The sequence below is a fragment of the Aotus nancymaae genome, unplaced genomic scaffold (assembly GCF_030222135.1).
Source record: "Aotus nancymaae isolate 86718 unplaced genomic scaffold, 86718_ANA_hifiasm-v0.15.2.pri h1tg000097l, whole genome shotgun sequence".
In the NCBI taxonomy this organism is placed as follows: Eukaryota; Metazoa; Chordata; class Mammalia; order Primates; family Aotidae; genus Aotus; species Aotus nancymaae.
In genome coordinates this window covers 2,048,529-2,067,176 of record NW_026988512.1, presented here as the reverse complement: position 1 = coordinate 2,067,176, position 18,648 = coordinate 2,048,529, and the positions used below count along the sequence as shown (strand labels likewise).

Below are 18,648 nucleotides of genomic sequence, written 5' to 3'. Positions count from 1 at the left end.
CTTGCTGTCTGAAATACACTGAGTGGCAGGCTTGTCGGGGATCAACGCCAGGCCCGCTTCCTGCAGCAGCTCCTGGTCCTCCTCTGGGATGCCTGTGTCCTGCTGGATTCTGGCCTTCAAGCTCTGCAGACTCTCGTCCTCTGTCACAGGGTAGGTGTGGATTGTGCCTGTGACCATGTTCAAGATATGAACCAGCTGCAACACAACCCAGATGTTACTGGAAAACCGATTTCTTCAAGGACATGGCCATCTACTTGCCTAGCTCCGGTCTCTGCTACTCCCAACATTTCCCAACCACACAAAGAAAGGGCCTAGCTTGAGGGAGGGAGGTCAGGTGCCATGTTTCACATATTTTAGTCTTTCATAATCCTGTCTGTCTGTGGCTATGACCTCATAGCCAATGTCAATTAGCACAGCTGTCCTTTCTCTACTTATGCAGAAAGACTGCTGCAGGAGCCTAAATTTCCTCACTAGGTCAGCTGGCCCCATCACCTGCTCTGTCCTAAAAACCGCATGTTCCTCCGGGGACGCCAGCTATTGCCTCAGGGCTAACTTGGCTCCACGCTCACCTTTAAGTTAAGGATGTCATCCAGGGCCTTGAAGCAGCCGTTGGGCCCATACGTGGGATCCGTGCCCCTCTGCCGGGGGTGCCACATCAGCATGAGCTGCAGCCACTTCTCCAGTCGCTCAGCCAGGACACTGTGGAGAGGGGCAGAGCGTGGGAGGAGGCACTTCCAGCCAATGTTGGGCCACAGTGTGTGTCTCCCAGTATACACACAGACGGCAACCAACAGACAGCAAACGAAAATGAAAATGGGTTTATCGGAGAGAAACAGTATAAACATTTCCCATCAATTATTCAGGTGCTCACACCTCTTTCCTGAATTCTAAAATACCCGCAAATCAGAGATTCCTGACCTCCAAATGGCAGCATAAGAATGACCCATGAGGGCCAGGTGCGGTGGCTCACGCCTGTAATACCAGCACTTTGGGAGGCCAAGGAGGGTGGATCACTTGAGGTCAGGAGTTTGAGACCGGCCTGGCCAAGATGGTGAAACCTCATGTCTAATAAAAATACAATAATTAGCCAGATGTGGTGGTGCACACCTGTAATCTGAGCTACTCAGGAGGCTGAGGCAGGAGAATTGCTTGAAGCTGGGAGGCAAAGGCTGCAGTGAGCCAAGATTGCACCACTGCTCCCCAGCTTGAGTGACAGAGCAAGACTCTGTCTCAAAAAAAGAAAAGATGAGAAAAGAAACGAAACCAATGAGGCTTTTAAAATACACTTCAGAGGCACATCCTAGCTCAGGTGACCCCTACAGAATCTAGATCCCACGCTGCCAGATGTAGTGAGTTCACAGGACAAACTCCACACTCCTTCCCCTGACCCTGCAGAGCCTGCCTCCTGTGAACCCACCCTTCCCTGAGGCCAACACAGCTACTCACTACCTCCCAAACGTGCCTCGCTCACCCCAATCTTTCCCCTTAGAATTTCCTTCCTCCTTCCTCTTCATCTGTCCGTGTCCTCCACATCTGTCCAGACCCTTCCAAAAAGTTCTAGCTTATCCTGTCATTCCATATAGCATTAGTCCATCGAATCGTATTCCGCCCCATGAATACGGTAATCATTATCCACGTCACTCAGTCACGTGTGACTGCCCTGCAGCTTTCTTTTGCACTGTGCCCAATTCTGTACTATTACACAATATTATTAATTGTTTAGATTCTGGCTCTGAGACTGGATTGTAATGCCATTCAAATGACAAAGATTTATTTGTTGACTGTGACACAGAATTGGGCCACATGAAGGGTGGAAAGAGAAATAAGGTATAGTTCCCTACCCTAAAAAGGATTGCTGTTGAATAGGAGATAAACCCTATGCAAAACCGAAGGTGATACAAGGTAGAGGCTATTAAGGGTCGTAAGAGGTATAGACAGATTATTATGTGAACTTAGAAAAGAGATGATTTCTAAGCGAGATGAGGGAAGGGAACTCATTCTAGATTTAAGATTAAAAAGGACTGCCGGGCACAGTGGCTCACGCCTGTAATCCCAGCACTTTGGGAGGCCAAGGTGGGTGGATCACAAGATCAGGAGTTCAAGACTAGCCTGGCCAACATGGTGAAACCCCATCTCTACTAAAAACACGAAAATTAGCCACCCGTAATCCCAGCTCCTGAGTAGGCTGAAGCAAGAGAATCGCTCGAACCCGGGAGGCAGAGGTTGCAGTGAGCCGAGAGTACACCACTGCACTCCAGCCTGGGTGACAAAGTGAGACTCTGACTCAAAAAAAAAAATTAAGAAGGACTATGTCAAGTTCCTAGTCAGAGGACAATATCCCGATAACCTATTTAAAAGTCATCAGATGTCATTTCAGACTTGAATTTCTTTTTTTACTGAGATGGAGTCTCACTCTGTTGCCCAGGATAGACTGCAGTGGCGCAATCTCAGCTCACTGCAACCTGTGCCTCCCGGGTTCAAGCGAGTCTCCTGCCTCAGGCTCCCGAGTAGCTGGGATTACAGGCACGCACCGCCTTACCCAGCTAATTTTTGTATTTTTAGTAGAGATGGGGTTTCACCACTTCTACTAAAGATGCTGGCCAGGCTGGTCTTGAATTCCTGACCTCAGGTGATCCACCCACCTCGGCCTCCCAAAGTGTTAGGATTACAGGCATGAGCCACTGTGCCCAGCCCAGACTTGTATTTCTAAAATAGGAAGAAAAATATGTATTCATGTAATGCCACTGTGCCTTACCTGTTAAGATTATTGGGGTAGGGTAAAGAACTTGAAAACTTCACTGTTCCATTCAAGTCTTCACTGACAACAATGTCCATCTCACTCTTCTGCCGGACTTTCGAATGCCTGCAAATATGAATCCTGTTAGGTACAGTCACATGTTGCTACGACAGGGACACATTCTAAGAAACTCGTCATTAGGTGATTTAGTCCTTGTGTGAACATAACACAAACCAGATGGTTTAGCCTCCTACACAGCTAGGCTGAGTGGTACATCCTACTGCTCCTAGGCTACAGACCTGTCCAAGCATGCGCCAGTACTGAATACTGTAGGCCGGGGTAACACAATAGTAAGTATTTGTGTATTTAAACATATCTAAACCGAGAAAAGGTACAGTAAAAAACAGTATTATAATCTCATGAGACCACTGTCATCTATGCAGTCAATGGTTGACTGGGCTATCAATGAAATATGCAGTCATACATATCCCTGCAACACTTGGCACTCAAGAGCACTTTACATTTGTAATATCAGTTTACAACCATACAGACGACTTATAGCCCCAGTCTTTTGGAATAATAGTCAGTTCATTCACATTGAGTCAGGCAGATCCTTTGAGAGTTTAAGACTGGTCAGGACTGCTTGAATGACTTTTTGAAGAGCAGCCTTTAGCAGAGTCACTGACCATCTCATGCCCAGAGTTCTGAGATAGTGCTATTACCTCCTTATCTCATCCTTGGCTTTTCCTTCTCATTTGCTTTACCTTCTATTTCATCCATTACACATTCTTGTGTTTTGATAGAGGTTAAAACTGGGACTTCCAAACCTAGATTACAGCATGCATACAACATTTACACGAAATATGCACAACCTATGCACACGCATACACACTTCCCTCTAAATGTACACAGCTAAATACTATTTCTAAGGATAAGTGAACTTATACATTTCCCAACTTAGGGAACTTCTTGGGGTATCTGAAGTAGTATTTTAAGGTAAAAATAGATTTTTTCCCTGTTGTCCAGGCTGGAGTGCAGTGGCACAATCACAGCTCACTGCAGCCCCAACCTTGCAGGCTCAAGCAATCCTCCTACCTCAGCCTCCTGAGTAGCTGGGACTACAGATGTGCGCCACCACACCCAGCTAATTTTTGTATTTTTTGTAGAGATGGGGTTTCACCATGTTGCCTAGGCTAGTCTCAAACTCCTGGACTCAAGCAATCCATTCACTTCAGTCTACCAGAGTGGTAGTGCTAGATTATAGGGGTAAAACGGTGCCTGGCCAGTAAAAATAATCTACACACAGCTGGCTTCAAATCTTGGTAATGAGAACAGTAAATCTGAATAATGCTTCATAGATAACCAAGGACTCTGACACAGAGCATTCACTTATTGTCATGACAGGCCCATGTGGCAGACATTATTTTTAGTCCCCCAATTTGGACTAAAGGAAATGATGACCAAATGATTTGCCCAAGGTCACACAACAGAGTAGCAGAATCAGGGGCTCAAACCCAAAGTCTGGTGTTCTTTCCATTCTGTCTGAATGTCCAAATACAGTTTTTCCTCAGAACATCTGGGAAATTCAAATAAAAAACGCTTTGCTCCAAACAATACTCATTGGAAGTGGTAAAGCGGCCTCTCTGGAGCACACGGGGAAGCTAGGAGAGCTGGCGCATGGCAGAGGCTGGTGCTTCACAGCTTGGGCCGACACCGCGACAGCTGTAAGTTGGGAGCTCCAAGACTTTCTAATTATGTAAGTGCGCAAAACAAGCCTCTGCTAGAAAACTTAGGCTGTTGATGGGAAATTAGAAAAGGACCCAAAATAAGATGCTTATTGCTTGGGCTTGTCCTAAAATGTATTTCAAAGTGGCTTTATAATAGAATTGTAAAGCTCAAATTGCACTTGTCTGGAAATTACTATTTACTTGCCATCTGAGATGAGATAGTCAATATTTTTAAGTTGCCCAAAACATTAAAAAGTAGATTAGTCCTCAAAAGAGCTCCTTATTGGGTTTCAGAGAAATCTACTTGAAACTGGCCACCTGGCCCTCCGGCACTGATGAGGGAAGCTTTAGGAAAACGGCTTTGCAGACAACAGATTTCCTAGAGGATGCTGGGTCTTCAGAATGTATTTTCAACAAGCACCTGTTCTTCTAGTTCTAATGGATTTTAATTCATCTTGTCATAAATAAGGCAAACGCTCAACAAGTGATCTGAATAAATGCAATAATTCCTTTAGTTAAAACCACTATAGATGCACATGTAATTTAAAGCTATTTTTATGATGCTTACACTATAAAGTGAGACTATAAATTAACGAACAAATTCCTCACTATTCCAGAACCTATGTAGCTTAAGGAGTAATGCCTGTTGTAAAATAACTAGCCACAGTTGGGCATTCTTTGCCATTTCTCCAGACTCAGGGCAGGGACCTCCCTCACTGGGGGATAAATGTGGAATTGAACAGGCTGCCATCACCTAAGACCACTTTTCTGGAATCGATTTCAAAGGATACACTTTACTTTTTTTTTTTAAGACGGAGTCTCACTCTGTCCCCCAGGCTGGAGTGCAGTGGCACGATCTTGGCTCACTGCAACCTCTGCCTCCTGGGTTCCAGTGATTCTCCTGTCTCAGCCTTCCGAGTAGCTGGGATTACAGGGGTGTGCCACCACGTCTGGCTAATTTTTCATTTTTAGTAGAGACGGAGTTTTGCCATGATGGCCAGGCTGGTCTCAAACTCCTGACCTCAGGTGATCTGCCCACCTCGGCCTCCCAAAGTGCTGGGATCACAGGCGTGAGCCATTGTGCCCGGCCCACTTTATTCGTATAAATAAATATTCTCATGAGGTAGATACTTGTCCTCTGAAAACACTCATGTTTTGTTTTCATTACTTCCAGAAGGTGACAACAGCCAGTGTTGGCAAGGATGTGGTGAAAGGGGCAGAGTCCATGCTCCAGGTGGAGACGTGTATTTATATGACCTTCCTGGTGAATAGTTTGCAACTAACATGCATCAGAAACCTTTAAAATGTGCAAACTCTTTGATCTGTTAATTCCATTTCTAGGTTTTTATCTTAGGGAAACAACTGTGTGCAAGAATTTCCCTACAAGGATGTTATTCTTAGTGTTATTTTAAGAAGTAAAAATTATCAATGTGCTTTCAACCACGGGGGATAAGTTAAATGAACCACAGCACCAGCCATTCAATAAAATAATAGACACTACAAATAATCTGGAAAAACAAAGCATTTTCAGTATCAAGTCTGAAAGGCAGGTTGTATATAACCTACTTTTGTTTACACACACTACAGATCCTGGAAACACAGAACTGTTCATAGTCATTACTTCCCAATTATGGGATGACAGTTGATTCCTGTCTTTTTTTTTTCCCACTGTTTCCATATTTTCCAAAACACAAAAATGAAACAAAGTTAATCTGGCAAAAATGAGGGGGCAATTAAACTACACAGTATTATTAAAGCTCAAAAGAATCGTTTTTTTGTGATGCAAATTGGCTCAAAAAGAAATTCTCATGATGTGAAAAGCTTTAAAAGCATGTGCAGAACCGTGATCAGACAATGCTACCATTGGGGTAAAAGGCGGGGAAACATCAATGCACAAACAACAAATAGAGGCCAATTTACTGGAACACGTTGTAAACATCGCTCAAAGATATGAAAACCCTGGAAGACATGAAAACATTCCTGGAAAACAGCAGGTGCCTGTGGGGAGGGAAATGAGGGTCCAGGAGACTGGCGTGACTTTTCACTGCATACTCCCCCATTCTTCTGGAAACTTGAGCCACGTGAACTTATCATTGTTCCAAAAAATTAAAACTTGAAATAAAGAAGTTTTAAGCAGCAGTAGCATCAATTAAACTAATGTGTGGCCTCTCCAGGAACAATCCTGAATAAAGTCTAACTGATTTGGGGTCATATTTTAAATTATGCATTTCAGTAATAATTAACTTTTTAAATTTTCTTTTCTGCCCCCCAGTTCTTTATTTAAATTGACAAATAAAAATGGTCTATACATATCACGTACAACATGATGTACACACTGTGGAACAGCTGAATTGAGCTAATTCCCATATGTATTACCTCACATAGCATTTTTGGTGGTGATGATTAACTTTTATGTAAACGTATCATGAACAATACATTATTTCTTTAATTAGCAAAACGAAAGCTAAAGAATACAGAGTAATTCTACAAATCTTCATTGTATCCTTTAATTTTTAATTAGAAAAATGTATAATTTATTAAGGTTCACAATTTCAGCTACATTCTTACATTTTATGCTCAGTTGTTGCTGTTGTTTTTAATCTTTTTTTTTTTAAGAAAGAGTCTCATTCTGTCGCCCAAGCTGGAATGCAGTGGTGTGGTCTCTGCCTTCTGGGTTCAAGCGATTCTCCCACCTCAGCCTCCTGAGCAGCTGGGATTACAGGCACCTGCCACCACACCTGGCTAATTTTTGCATTTTTAGTAGAGACAGGGCTTTGCCATGTTGGCCAGGCTGGTCTAGAACTTCTGGCCTCAACGGACCCGCGTGTTGGTCTCCCAAAGTGCTGGGATGACAGGCGTGAGCCACTGAGCCCAGCCACGTTCTTACGCTTTAAAAACAAAAATTTATATTCAGGTTGTAGTAAAATTTGTCAACAACAAATTTTCACCTAATTCCTCCTGATTTGTCATGTGTATATGTGTCTTATTTCTGTTTACTTACAGCATTCTCAGTGTTAAGTGTACATTTTCACACAATAGTCTCTTATTTCTGAACACAGAGCAGATGACATTGACACAGCATTGTATTTAAAGATGTGAAGGCTCAGAAGCCACACGAAGACTTAACAGCTACTCTCTCTATTAACGGGCCCCTGGAGCACAGACCATCCCCCTGCCCATGTTAGGTCCTAATAGGCCTTTCTCTCGGAAGAGACACAACACAGATCTCCCAGGCCCAGTGATGGGGCACCCAGGGAAACAGGGTGCATGAAGAGAAAGGAGCAGGTGGGGCTCCCTCTTGCATCCAGGCGGCCTGGCCCCACTCACCACTGCACGGGCTGCCAGTTGGGGAGGAAGGGCCGGAAGCCCGTGATGCACTCGAAAGCCAGGGTGCCGAAGCTCCAGTAGTCGACGGTCACCGTGTACTTCAGTTGCTCCAGCAGCTCCGGGGCCTGTAGCAACACAAGGGGGCACACCTGAGCTGCTCCTCTCCGGGGGGCCACGGCTCCTGTCTGGGCAGCCAGCCCATCTGCTTTTACCCCAGGCTTTCCTGGCTCCATCCCAGGGGGCACTGGCACATGCACTCAGGGTGAGGAGGGGACCCCAGGCGTGTTTAGCATGTATATCACGCTACCATTTCTAAGACCTTTCTATGCCCCACTCATTTCTGTAAGTACTGATGGAAGGGCTAAAGATTCAGGCCCAGAGTACATCACACACCCATCACTGGGTTTTAACTTCTCCCCTTTAAAAATGAGGGTTGCAGGCTGGGCACGGTGGCTCACACCTGTAATCCCCGTACTTTGGGAGGCTGAGGCAGGCAAATCACTTGAGGTCAGGAGTTCGAGACCAGCCTGGCCAACATGATGAAACTCTGTCTCTACTAAAAATACAAAAATTAGCCGGGCATGGTGGTGTGCACCTGTAGTCCCAGCTACTTGGGAGGCTGAGGCACAAGAATTGCTTGAACCAGGGAAGTAGAGGTTGCAGTGAGCCGAGAGCGAGCCACTGCATTCCAGCCTAGGTAACAGAGTGAGACTCTGTCTCAAAAAAAAGAGGGTTGCAGCATTTCAGGTACTTATGGAAGACTAGCTTAAGGCAGGACGCAGTTGTGGGTGCTGTGTAGAAATGGGAAGAGAGGCTACAAATGTTAAAGGAAAATGATGCCAGGCCGTCCACACCAAATGCATGCATTAAGTGCTGGCTGAACCCCTGCACCAGATACCATGTGGTTGCAGAAAGGGCCAGGATGTAATCAGGCAGGGAAAGCGTGATGCGTGGCTGCTGCCGAGGCAGAGAGAGCTGGAGGGACCAAGGAAGGGGACGCAGGCCAGCGGTGCTAGGGGTGCAGACTGGGCTCAGCAGGTGGCTGGAGACAGAAAGGATCAGGGCAAGCAAAGGCGGAGACAGGGTTGTGCACGGTCTGGTTGGAAATGTGAAGCTTAAGGAAGGGCCTGGGAGCCCAAACCAAGAGAAGACACACTGGGATGGGCAGATCAACCTCTGTGTCTGGTTATGGGCAGATGCTACAGCTCACGCGAGTACATGACTTAACTCAGCTCTCGGTTAGAGCATGGGGTGCCCCTTGCTTGACTGCTGCTGAGCTTTGGAGGACTCCAGAAGGACCTACCGAATCACACACCAAATGGACAAAGGTGCATGAGTCATAGCCCCCTGCAAGTCTCTCTGAAAGCCGCAAATTCCTTGAGTCAATCCCAATTGTGGTGGCTACTGCCATCGGCAAGCAACCTGTGACAGGTCTCGCTGGGCAACTGTGCTAAGCCCTCCTGGAATCTAATAGCCCTCCACATCGTCACTGCCGCCACTTGCCCATGATTCACTCCTCTTCAGTGTGATTCCTTCTTTACACAGTATCAAGAGTGGGCTTTCCAAAGAGTTGCCCCTTCTCCCACTTAAAACCCATTGATCTCTGCCGAGGTTTTAAGATAAAGTCTAGAACTTTAGCCCAACCCTGAAGACCCTTCATAATCTGTGCCCTACCCTGCTCCCAGCTTCAACTCAAGACTCTCTTTTCCTTTTGTGCTCGGTTCCAACCACACCTGCAGGTCTTCCTGTGTGTGATCCCTTTGCATGGAATTCCCCTCTTGTCCCCTACTTCCAGTCCCTTTCACCTCCTCAGCCTTCAAGTCCCAGACCAGGCTGAGGCCTCCCAATACACACTCTCACAACACCCTGCACTCTTGCTTTGTAACACTCACCGCAACTGTAATTTCTTAGTTATCTGCACAAGCATCACAGTGATGCCTGCTTTCCTGCTAAACTCTAAGCTCTGAAGGCAGATAAGGACTTGTCTTTTTCCCCATTGCATCGCCAGCTCTGAGCATAGCACCTGACACAGACTACACTCCATCAATGTTCTTGAATGAATGAGTGAATACAGAAACCCAATATTCAGACCAAATAATGTAAACAAAGAGTGGTGAGCTCAGAGCTCTGGCCCCTCCTCAGCGGCCCCTGAGATACCTCATAGAAATTGTGGCCTCAGCCAGGCTCAGTGGCTCCTGCCTGTAGTCCTAGCTACTCATGAGGCTGAGGTGGGAGGCCCACTTGAGACTGGCATGTATCTGTTTAAAACCCTTTCCTTTTGGAGAAGACACTGAGGCACAGAGAGGCTAGGGGATGGTGCAAGGCGCATGAGCAGAGCCCTCTGGACATCAGCAAAGACGACCACGTCCCACCACAGGGCATCCGGTGGCAAAAAATGCTGACTCGACCGGGTTATGGGTGTGACCTCATGCATCCCCGAAACATTCAGAGAGCAGGCGGGACTTAGGTGCTGGGAGCAGGGCGGGAGAGGAGCCCCACAAATGCAGCAGCAGGGAGGAGCCGACAGGCAAACAGGTAAGGCCCACTTTTTACCAGGTACTGCAGGGTCCCCACAAACGACGTGCAAAGACTGCTCTGATCCAGCTCCTTGGCATATCCTAGGTCAATAATTTTGTGTATTAACTGGAACAAAAGGGAGGAGGAGAAATCTGAGCATTATAAGAACACACTGTCCTCCTACAAGGATTCTGACTGCTGCTGTTAGAGCAGAGGTATTTCTGAATTCCCAGGTACTATTAGATCCCATATTCCTAAGAGGTGCCAGATACAACGGAGAATGCTGGCAACACGGTAGTTTCAGGGCAAAAGAAAAGGTATATTGTAAAAATGCTAGGCACGTGTCCTCCCACACTCAGCCACCCATCGTCATAGCGAGGCTGAATGAACAGAACAGGCACCAGCCCTCAAGACAGCTAAAGCCGGACTTGAAACAGGAAGGACCACACCAGCCTCTTCTCAGTAAAGACCCTCAGTGCTCAAATCTGAGCACAACTGAGTGTGAACTGGAAGAACGGCGAGCCCTATGGTAGTCACAGGCCAGGCCTAGGTGCTGAGGGCAGCTGTATGGCAAGGGATTAGGTGATCTAAGAGCTCAGTCACAGCATTCCACTCGCTAAGCCTGTGCTCCCCACCCCAGCTGAACACACAGAGTCGGGAAAGACCACAGTGTCAAGCCCATGGGACAGTCACCACCTCCTCTGAGCCAGGTGGCCACTGAGGAGGCCACAAAGAGCTCTGGGGAAACCACAGGCTGGACCAGGCTTGGCGGCAGACGCCAGCTCCCAGTGCCTCTTCCCAGCCACATCCACAACCAACAGATTGCTGGTTTCCATTCAGCATCCCGAGGTGAGGCCCTTAAAGCAAACAAAAAACAAAAAGTCGATTTCCAAGAAGTGCTAGTCCCAAAGGCTAGGGGTGGAGGTGGGAAGGCAAACATTATTTTCCTTATCAGATTCCTGCAACTTGAGCAACTAACAATGTGATCCATTCAAATTTGCCTCACTCTGCAAGAAAAACTGTTTCGCTGAATTTTGTTTCAAATCAAAAAGCATTCCCAGAGAATCAAAGTGCAGGCAAGGAAATGCAAATACACACAGACAGGCAGAGCGCGCTCCTTTCCTCCCGGGCACTTCCCGGCACACCCACCCGAGGCTAAGTCCCAGGGCGCCACTCACCCTCTGTTCTCCTTGCTGCAGGACAATGTTTTCTGGCTTCAGATCCCGATGGATGATTCTGTTTTCATGAAGGTACCTAAGTGCAGAGGCTGAGGGGGTGGGAAAGGGGGGTGAGTTTTTATTAAGCCAAAAAAATGCTTTTCATGACAGAATCTCCTAACCTGAAAAAGATAGATGCTGTGATTACGCCACTGCACTCCAGTCTGGGCAACACAGTGAGACTCCGTCTCAAAAAAAAAAAAAAAAAGATAAATGTTGCGTGCCCCCGAAATATACTCTGACTTCTCGAGCAAGACCTCAGGGTGGAGGGCAGGGGCCCTACTACGTTAAGGCTTAGACTTCCATCAAAATCTGGCTTATTTATGCAAGGCACTCTCTGCCTTGGATTCATGAGGTCACCAACTGCAGCCTAGAGCAGTGCTTCTCAAACTACCTGGACCAGCAGCAAACAGGCTTGTTCAAAATGTGAAATTCTCAGGCCCCACCTGAGACCTCTGGATTCAAGCCTGGGGGTGACCCCATGATCTGTGTTAACAAACTCTCCAGGTGATGCTGACACCAATAAAGTTTGGGAAGGGAATCTTCTCTGGTCTAGAGGCTCAAAACTCTAAATTCTATAGGATGGACAAGGGAGAAGGGCCCCTGAGGACAGAGTCGTATGGTCATATGATACACAGTCCCAGAAAGTCAGAGCCAGTTTCCAGGAAGCAGCAGGGAGGCAGAAGAGGAAACAGGGACACCTCCCACATAAACGGACAGCTCAGCGTGGACTCACTATGTGCCCAGGTCTCTGGGCGGTTCTGTGAGGGATATAAAATAAGGGGTGTGATCCCCAACTTTAAAGAGCTCAGAATCTAGTTGGAAAGAAGCAGATTGCAGAACACTGGCTGTGGAGGCATCTGATACCAAGAGCTTCTGCTGTGAAGAGGCAACGTGACAACGTCACACGAGGAGGGACCCGCCTGCAGCTCAGACGGCAAGAAGGACGTGATTTTATCCCTGGGAGAGGCTGAATAACCTTAACAGACATCCTGGCTCACTGCACTATAAAACAAAGAAATCGCATAAGTGGTATTGGAAGGAGATAGAATTATTTTTATTTGGAGATGCTATGACTACAGCCCAGAGGGCCCAATAGACTAAAAATTGGAAAAAATTTAGCAAGTTGTCTGGAAACAAACAAGAATATACAAGTCAATAGCTTTTCTCTATGTTAGCTATATCCAGTTGCAGTGGAAAAGAAAAAAGAACCCATTCACATCAGCAACAAAAACGCTAAAACACCATGGGATACACGCAGCAAAAACAGCAGTGTATGCAGGAAAGCCATATGGCATAAACAGAACAGTGCAAAAAACTGAAAAGGCTTTACAAGTTTATGGAAAAAGACACTATAAACAAAGCCAAAAGTCAAGAGAGCTGGGAAAACAGTGTAACACACATGCCAAGGAGTAAAGAGAACTATATATAAAACCTTACAAATCAGTAAGAAAGGAACTCAGAAGGAAAACGGGGCTGGGCACAGAGGCTCACACCTGTAATCCCAACACTCTGGGAGGCCAAGGCAGGCAGATTACCTGAGGTCAGGAGTTCAAGACCAGCCTGGCCAACATGGTGAGACTCTGTCTCTACTAAAAATACAAAAGTTAGCCGGATGTGGTGGCATGCCCCTGTAATCCCAGCTTCTTGGGAGGCTGAGGCAGGAGAACTGCTTGAACCCAGGAGCTGGAGGTTGCAGTGAGCTGACATCACAGCCACTGCTCTCTAGCTTGAGAGACAAAGTGAGACTCTATCTCAAGGAAAAAAAAAAAAGAAAAAGAAAAAAATGGGCAAAGAACATCAAGTGGTGACAATGCACAGAAGAAGAGACACAAATGATGACAATTACATGAAAAGCTGCGTCACCTCACTGGTAGCCCAAGGATACTTACTGTATATCTTGGAATGAAATAATTAGAAACAAAGAGAAAGTCACTGGGAAATGGTAGAACAAATTACGGTACTGCCACATGAGAACAGGCAACTCTTGGGTTGATATTTTCTGACTCAGAGGGACAGTTAATGGTATGACCTGCTTTTCGTTTAAAATTTAGAAAGTCAAAAGCAGTAACACTGAGAGGTTTAACAATGAGCCCCCTCTGTGCCACTGTCACCGCCACCACCAACATACACACTCTCTCTCTCTGACTCTGTCTCTGTCTCTCTCACACACATCAAGCCACACTAAGAGGGCAGCAGCCAGGGCAAACCGAGGAGGGGAAGACCCCTGAGGCCTGGACAGCGATCCTGTCTGCTGTCATGGGCAGGGGACTCTGTGCAAGGCAGTGGAAAGCCTTCCACAGAAACCGAGTAAGCAAACACGCTCTGCAAAGACTCTAAGCTGAACATTTCCTGAAAACATATTTAAGAGTCAAACTGAGAGCGAAACTGACTTCCACCTTATTAGCGGAGCTCCAGCTCAAAGCATTAAGCTATACAAGGTGAGTATTTCTTATCCAAAATACTTGGGATGAGAAGTTTTTCAGAAATTTTTTTTTTAGATTTTAGAATACTGGCATATTCCTAATGAACCCAAGCTTAAACACAAAATTCATTTGTTTCATATAAGATATATATATATACACCTTATATGAAACAGCTGAATTTGCAAAAATGATTTTATAGCCTGATGGTAATTTTATACAGTATTTTTAATAATTTTGTGCATGGAACAAAGTTTGTGTTAAGTACTTATGTGTGGAATTTTCCACTTTTGGCATCATGTCAGTGCTCAAAAACCTTCAGATTTTACAGCCCTCTGGATTCTGGACTTTGGATCAGGGACAGTCAATCCGTGGCTCCAGACCTCTCCTTACATCAGCTCTTTTAAGCCCGGCCTTCGATCATGTGGTTCCAACATTTCATACTGTTCCTCACTTTTCATTTCCTTCCCACGTGACAGAGTACATTAGTTTAGGTCCAATTAACGTCCAGATGAAGTGAAAGACTCACTGCTTTCCGCGTGCCTAAAAAATGATGTTTCATCTTGTTCTAAATTGTGTTAATGTTTAAAGAGCAATGCTTCTCATCAGCACTTTGATTTTTGTTTTACTGGTTTTTATTACAAATCAAGCAAAGCATAAGAAAGTGAGTGAAGTATAATAAGTAGCTGCACTGACGCAGCCTTGCAGACAGGGGTGGCACTACTGTTGCATCTGAACTACTGGCTGGCAGAGAGCAAGGCCATGCGGTAACTCAAAGTGTCTGTTAATTGAGAGGCTCACGAAAGACCTGTGTGGATATGTGATAGGCTGCTGAAGAGTATTAGGACGTAAAACATAAAAGTATAGTTTTTTCCAAAGCAGAATGTATGGAAGTTAAGATGCTGTAATTTGCCGAGTACGCGTGCCCAGACTGAGACAAGGACCCAGAGCTGGAGGCATAACACCTCAGGGCAAAACCCAGGTTGCAAGCAGGTGAGATGTCCCCAGAGCCACCCCAGTGAAGAGGAGGAGGAGCATTCGGATCAGACCGAAGGCACCGCTGTCTATGCCACACAGATTACAGTTGTCACCAGATCTTCAGTGAGGAGTGGCAGCAGGTTGGTAACTCAATACTCTACTATTAATAGCTGTCTATTTTTATGCTTAAACAACTGTACAAAACAAACTTTATTCCTCATTTGGGGGTAGTCGTCTATTCTCAAATACCTCTGTCAACTTAATAAAGTCCAGGTTTAAAGAATCCAACAGGGATGGGCGCAGGGGCTCACACCTGTAACCCCAACACTCTGGGAGGCCGAGGCAGGTGGATCACCTGAGGTCAGGAGTTGGAAACCAGCCTGGCCAACATGGTAAAACCCTGTCTGTACTAACAATGCAAAAAATTAGCTGGGGGTGGTAGTGCATGCCTATTTAATTCCAGCTACTTGGGAGGCTGAGGCAGGAGAGTAACTTGAACCTGGGAGGCAGAGGTTGCAATGAGCTGAGATCGCGCCATGGCATTCCAGGCTGGGCAACAAGAGTAAAACTCCATCGTCTCAAAAAAAAAAATCTAACAGGTATTGTTATACACAATTTCTTGGTATACGGATATGTAAAAATTCTGATAGGCAAGACCTCTTAAATGTGCCCTGTAGAGAATAAGCTTTCAAAAAGCTTGGTTCAGTATCACTGTGCTGCATTTTATAAAACAGTACTTCAGAGCTGAAGTGAAATGAATCAAAACTGTCTTAAGCCCAGAGAATCTAACTTTGTTTAGATTCTATGGAAAATGAGATACTAAGACTAAGGAAAATACTGTTGTATCTGGAAGTTTATTAAAAATCTAAATTCCTGGCAATAGCAATAAGACATGTTTGTAAAAATTGAAAGCTACACCACAAAGCATAAAAGCCTACCAGGTAATTTCTCATGTTCCCATTACAGAGAAGAGCTGTGAGAAGCACCACGCTGCAAACTGTTAAGCTATTTACAACTACACAGTGAGGCTGGGCACGGTGGCTCACGCCTCTAATCCCAGCACTTTTGGAGGCCGAGGAAGGATCCCTTGAGGTCAGGAGTTTGAGACCAGCCTAGGCAATATAGCAAGACCCTGTCTCTACAAAAAAATTTTTTTAATTAGGCAGGTGTGGTGGTGCATGCCTTCGTCCCAGCTATGTGGGAGACTGAAGTGAGAGGATCGTGAGCCCGGAATTTCAAGACTTGAGCCCGGGAGTTCAAGGCTGCAGCGACCATGATTGTGCCACTGCACTCCAGCCTGGGTAACAGAGCAAGACCCTCCCTCTAGAAAAAACACAAAAACTAAAATAAACGACACAGTGCATTTCCACAGAGCGGGTCCACACGGTGGGCTTGCCACAGGAAGGTAACGGCCTCCTTCTCTCACCCTCCTCCGGAGCTGCGCCCTGGTGGTCACCCCAGCCTTTTCCCAGCTCATGAGGAAGGCATAAACACACGACTGAAGAATGTGACAATCCCATGGGTCTTACTGATGAGCCACAGCTCCAAATCACAGCCCTATGTGTTTTTTTCAGATGACAAACCACAAACTGGGGAACAGATAAGAGCAGCTAGACTTCCAATGAAAAAGCATTTTTATCAGGGTGGGCTCACGAATCCCTATTACAAGTTTAGAGGATGACTAAGTGCCCTTCAGAATATTTTTGTTTGAGCTACATTCCACAGAGAACAAGTGGAAAGATAAATAGTCCAAAAGGGTGAGGGAGAGATTAGAAAGGTACAAAGACGCCTGTCACCAGCTGGTAATCCAAGTCACCAGTGAGTGGGAAGGGCAACTGATGTCCATTCCCTCTGTAAAACCCGCTGCCTGGGTCCTACTGTGCCAGCCACTTCAGCGTCACTGGGCTTTCCAAACGAAACAGACCGGAAGGCCAGCTATGCACATGAGGAGAGAGATTTAGTCTGGCTAAAGGTTACTTGGCTAAAATAGCCTTCGGTCGATCAGTGGGGTAGCAAGGCAGTAATGCTGGGTGCTGAGGGGAAGGTGTGACATCTTCACTAATTCATTCAATGAGGCTCTATCAAGTGTCCGCTATCTGCACATGGTGGGAAATGCACCACTGAATCAAAGCCTTTTCCTAACTTCCTGCACAGACAGTCTGGTCAACTGTCCCCAAACCCAGAAGTCAGCCCTCGCTACCAAAGCACAGGCAGAAATCACAGGGCAGTAATGACAATGCCAAGCATCAAAGGAGCAGAGGAGGCGACACCAGCAGAAGGACCCACAGGAGAATCCCTGCAGGCCAGGCCAGGCTGTAGACCCCACAGAGGGGCGGGTCTGCAGCTGTGCCCGAAGGATGGGCAGGCTCAGGGTCTCTGGGAGGTGTGGGAACAGCTTCCATAAGAGGCAGCGCACGCAAGGCCAGCAGGGGACTGACAGGTGGGTGTGGAGTTCTGGATGGAGGCTGGCAGGTGGGTTCCATGAGTCACACACACAGGTTGGTGGGTGGGTCCCATGGGTCATGCCCAGGCTGGCTGCCATGGGTGAGAGAAAGGCGTGGTGAAGGGGGTGGGCCTTTATCTAAGAGCGGACTATGGATGGAAGTGCCCTTCCAAAACAGAAGGGTGGATTAGCACACACGGATAAGGAGGCCAGGGAGGAGGTCGCTGCGGGGATTTGCTGTGACACTGAAGCCGTGGAAGCAGTGGTCTGCAGCCTTTACAATGTGAGGCTATGAGCAGCAGCAGGGGCCGACTCTGAGAGACCAGGTTTGACACAGACACTTGATCCTGGGCAGCGGGCAGAAAGTGGCACCATGACACAAAAGAGAGGATGGCAGGAGGGACCCCTGGCTGAGGAAAATGACCAGGGTTTCTATTGGCAGTGAATGGAAGAAAGACCTGGTGGACGTGGATATGGACTTTAGGATGAGTTCAGGGTTGACTTCCGGATTCTGAGAATGATATGGTGACAAAGAGGGCACAGGAACGGCTGGGCAAACAATGTTGAGGAGCAGTGGGCGGCCGGCGCAGAGGCGGGCAGGGAATGATGGACAGGCCTGCGCAGGGGCAGGGAGGGAATGATGGACAGGCCTGCGCAGAGGCGGGCAGGGAATGATGGACAGGCCTGCGCAGGGGCAGGGAGGGAATGATGGACAGGCCGGCGCAGGGGCAGGGAGGGAATGGACAGGTCGGCGCAGGGGCAGGTGGTAGAGATGAGGCACAGAGCCCGTGGGAGGCACTTAGGCCGCCAGCTGGGGTATGTCACCGTTCTGAAAGCCACAGGCCTGGACAATGACATGGAGTTGTTAGAGGGAGACGGGGCCATAGAGAGCACTCGGAAGCCCAAACTTCCTCATCCTAAAGTAGGGGAGGCTGCAGCCAGGACATGCTGAGCCTCGCCTAAGGCTCCAGAGCTGTAAAGTGGAGCCAGGACTGAGGGCCAGCTGTCTTCTCTCTCATCGTTACTGTGTTTATTAACCTGGTTCCCTGTGCTTTCCAACAAGCTTTATGTGCAAATGATCTGGAGTCAGGTCGTCATCTTTTGTTACAATCAACACTTCAGTCAGACGGATGTGTTTGACAGAACCAGTCTGAAGATCCACAACACTAGGCAGAGCAACCGATGGTGATTCCTAGAATGGAGCTCTCCTCCCCAAAGCCAAGCGCTTTGTCTGAAACCCTCTGCTCTTTAATGGTGATGTCCTGGATGCCTGCTAGGA

General features: G+C 46.9%; 1 protein-coding gene across 1 annotated transcript in view; it reads right to left on the bottom strand.

The window, feature by feature from the left end:
• IKBKB (inhibitor of nuclear factor kappa B kinase subunit beta) overlaps positions 1–18,648 on the bottom strand; it is a 60,615-nt gene that overhangs the window by 16,871 nt on the left and 25,096 nt on the right. Inside the window, exons 5-10 of the mRNA XM_012476043.3 lie at positions 11,487–11,575; positions 10,345–10,434; positions 7,792–7,916; positions 2,756–2,863; positions 570–699; positions 1–195 (exon numbers count right to left, since the gene is read on the bottom strand). Of these exons, the coding sequence (XP_012331466.1) occupies positions 1–195; positions 570–699; positions 2,756–2,863; positions 7,792–7,916; positions 10,345–10,434; positions 11,487–11,575 (737 nt within the window). The remainder of the gene's footprint in view (positions 196–569; positions 700–2,755; positions 2,864–7,791; positions 7,917–10,344; positions 10,435–11,486; positions 11,576–18,648) is intronic.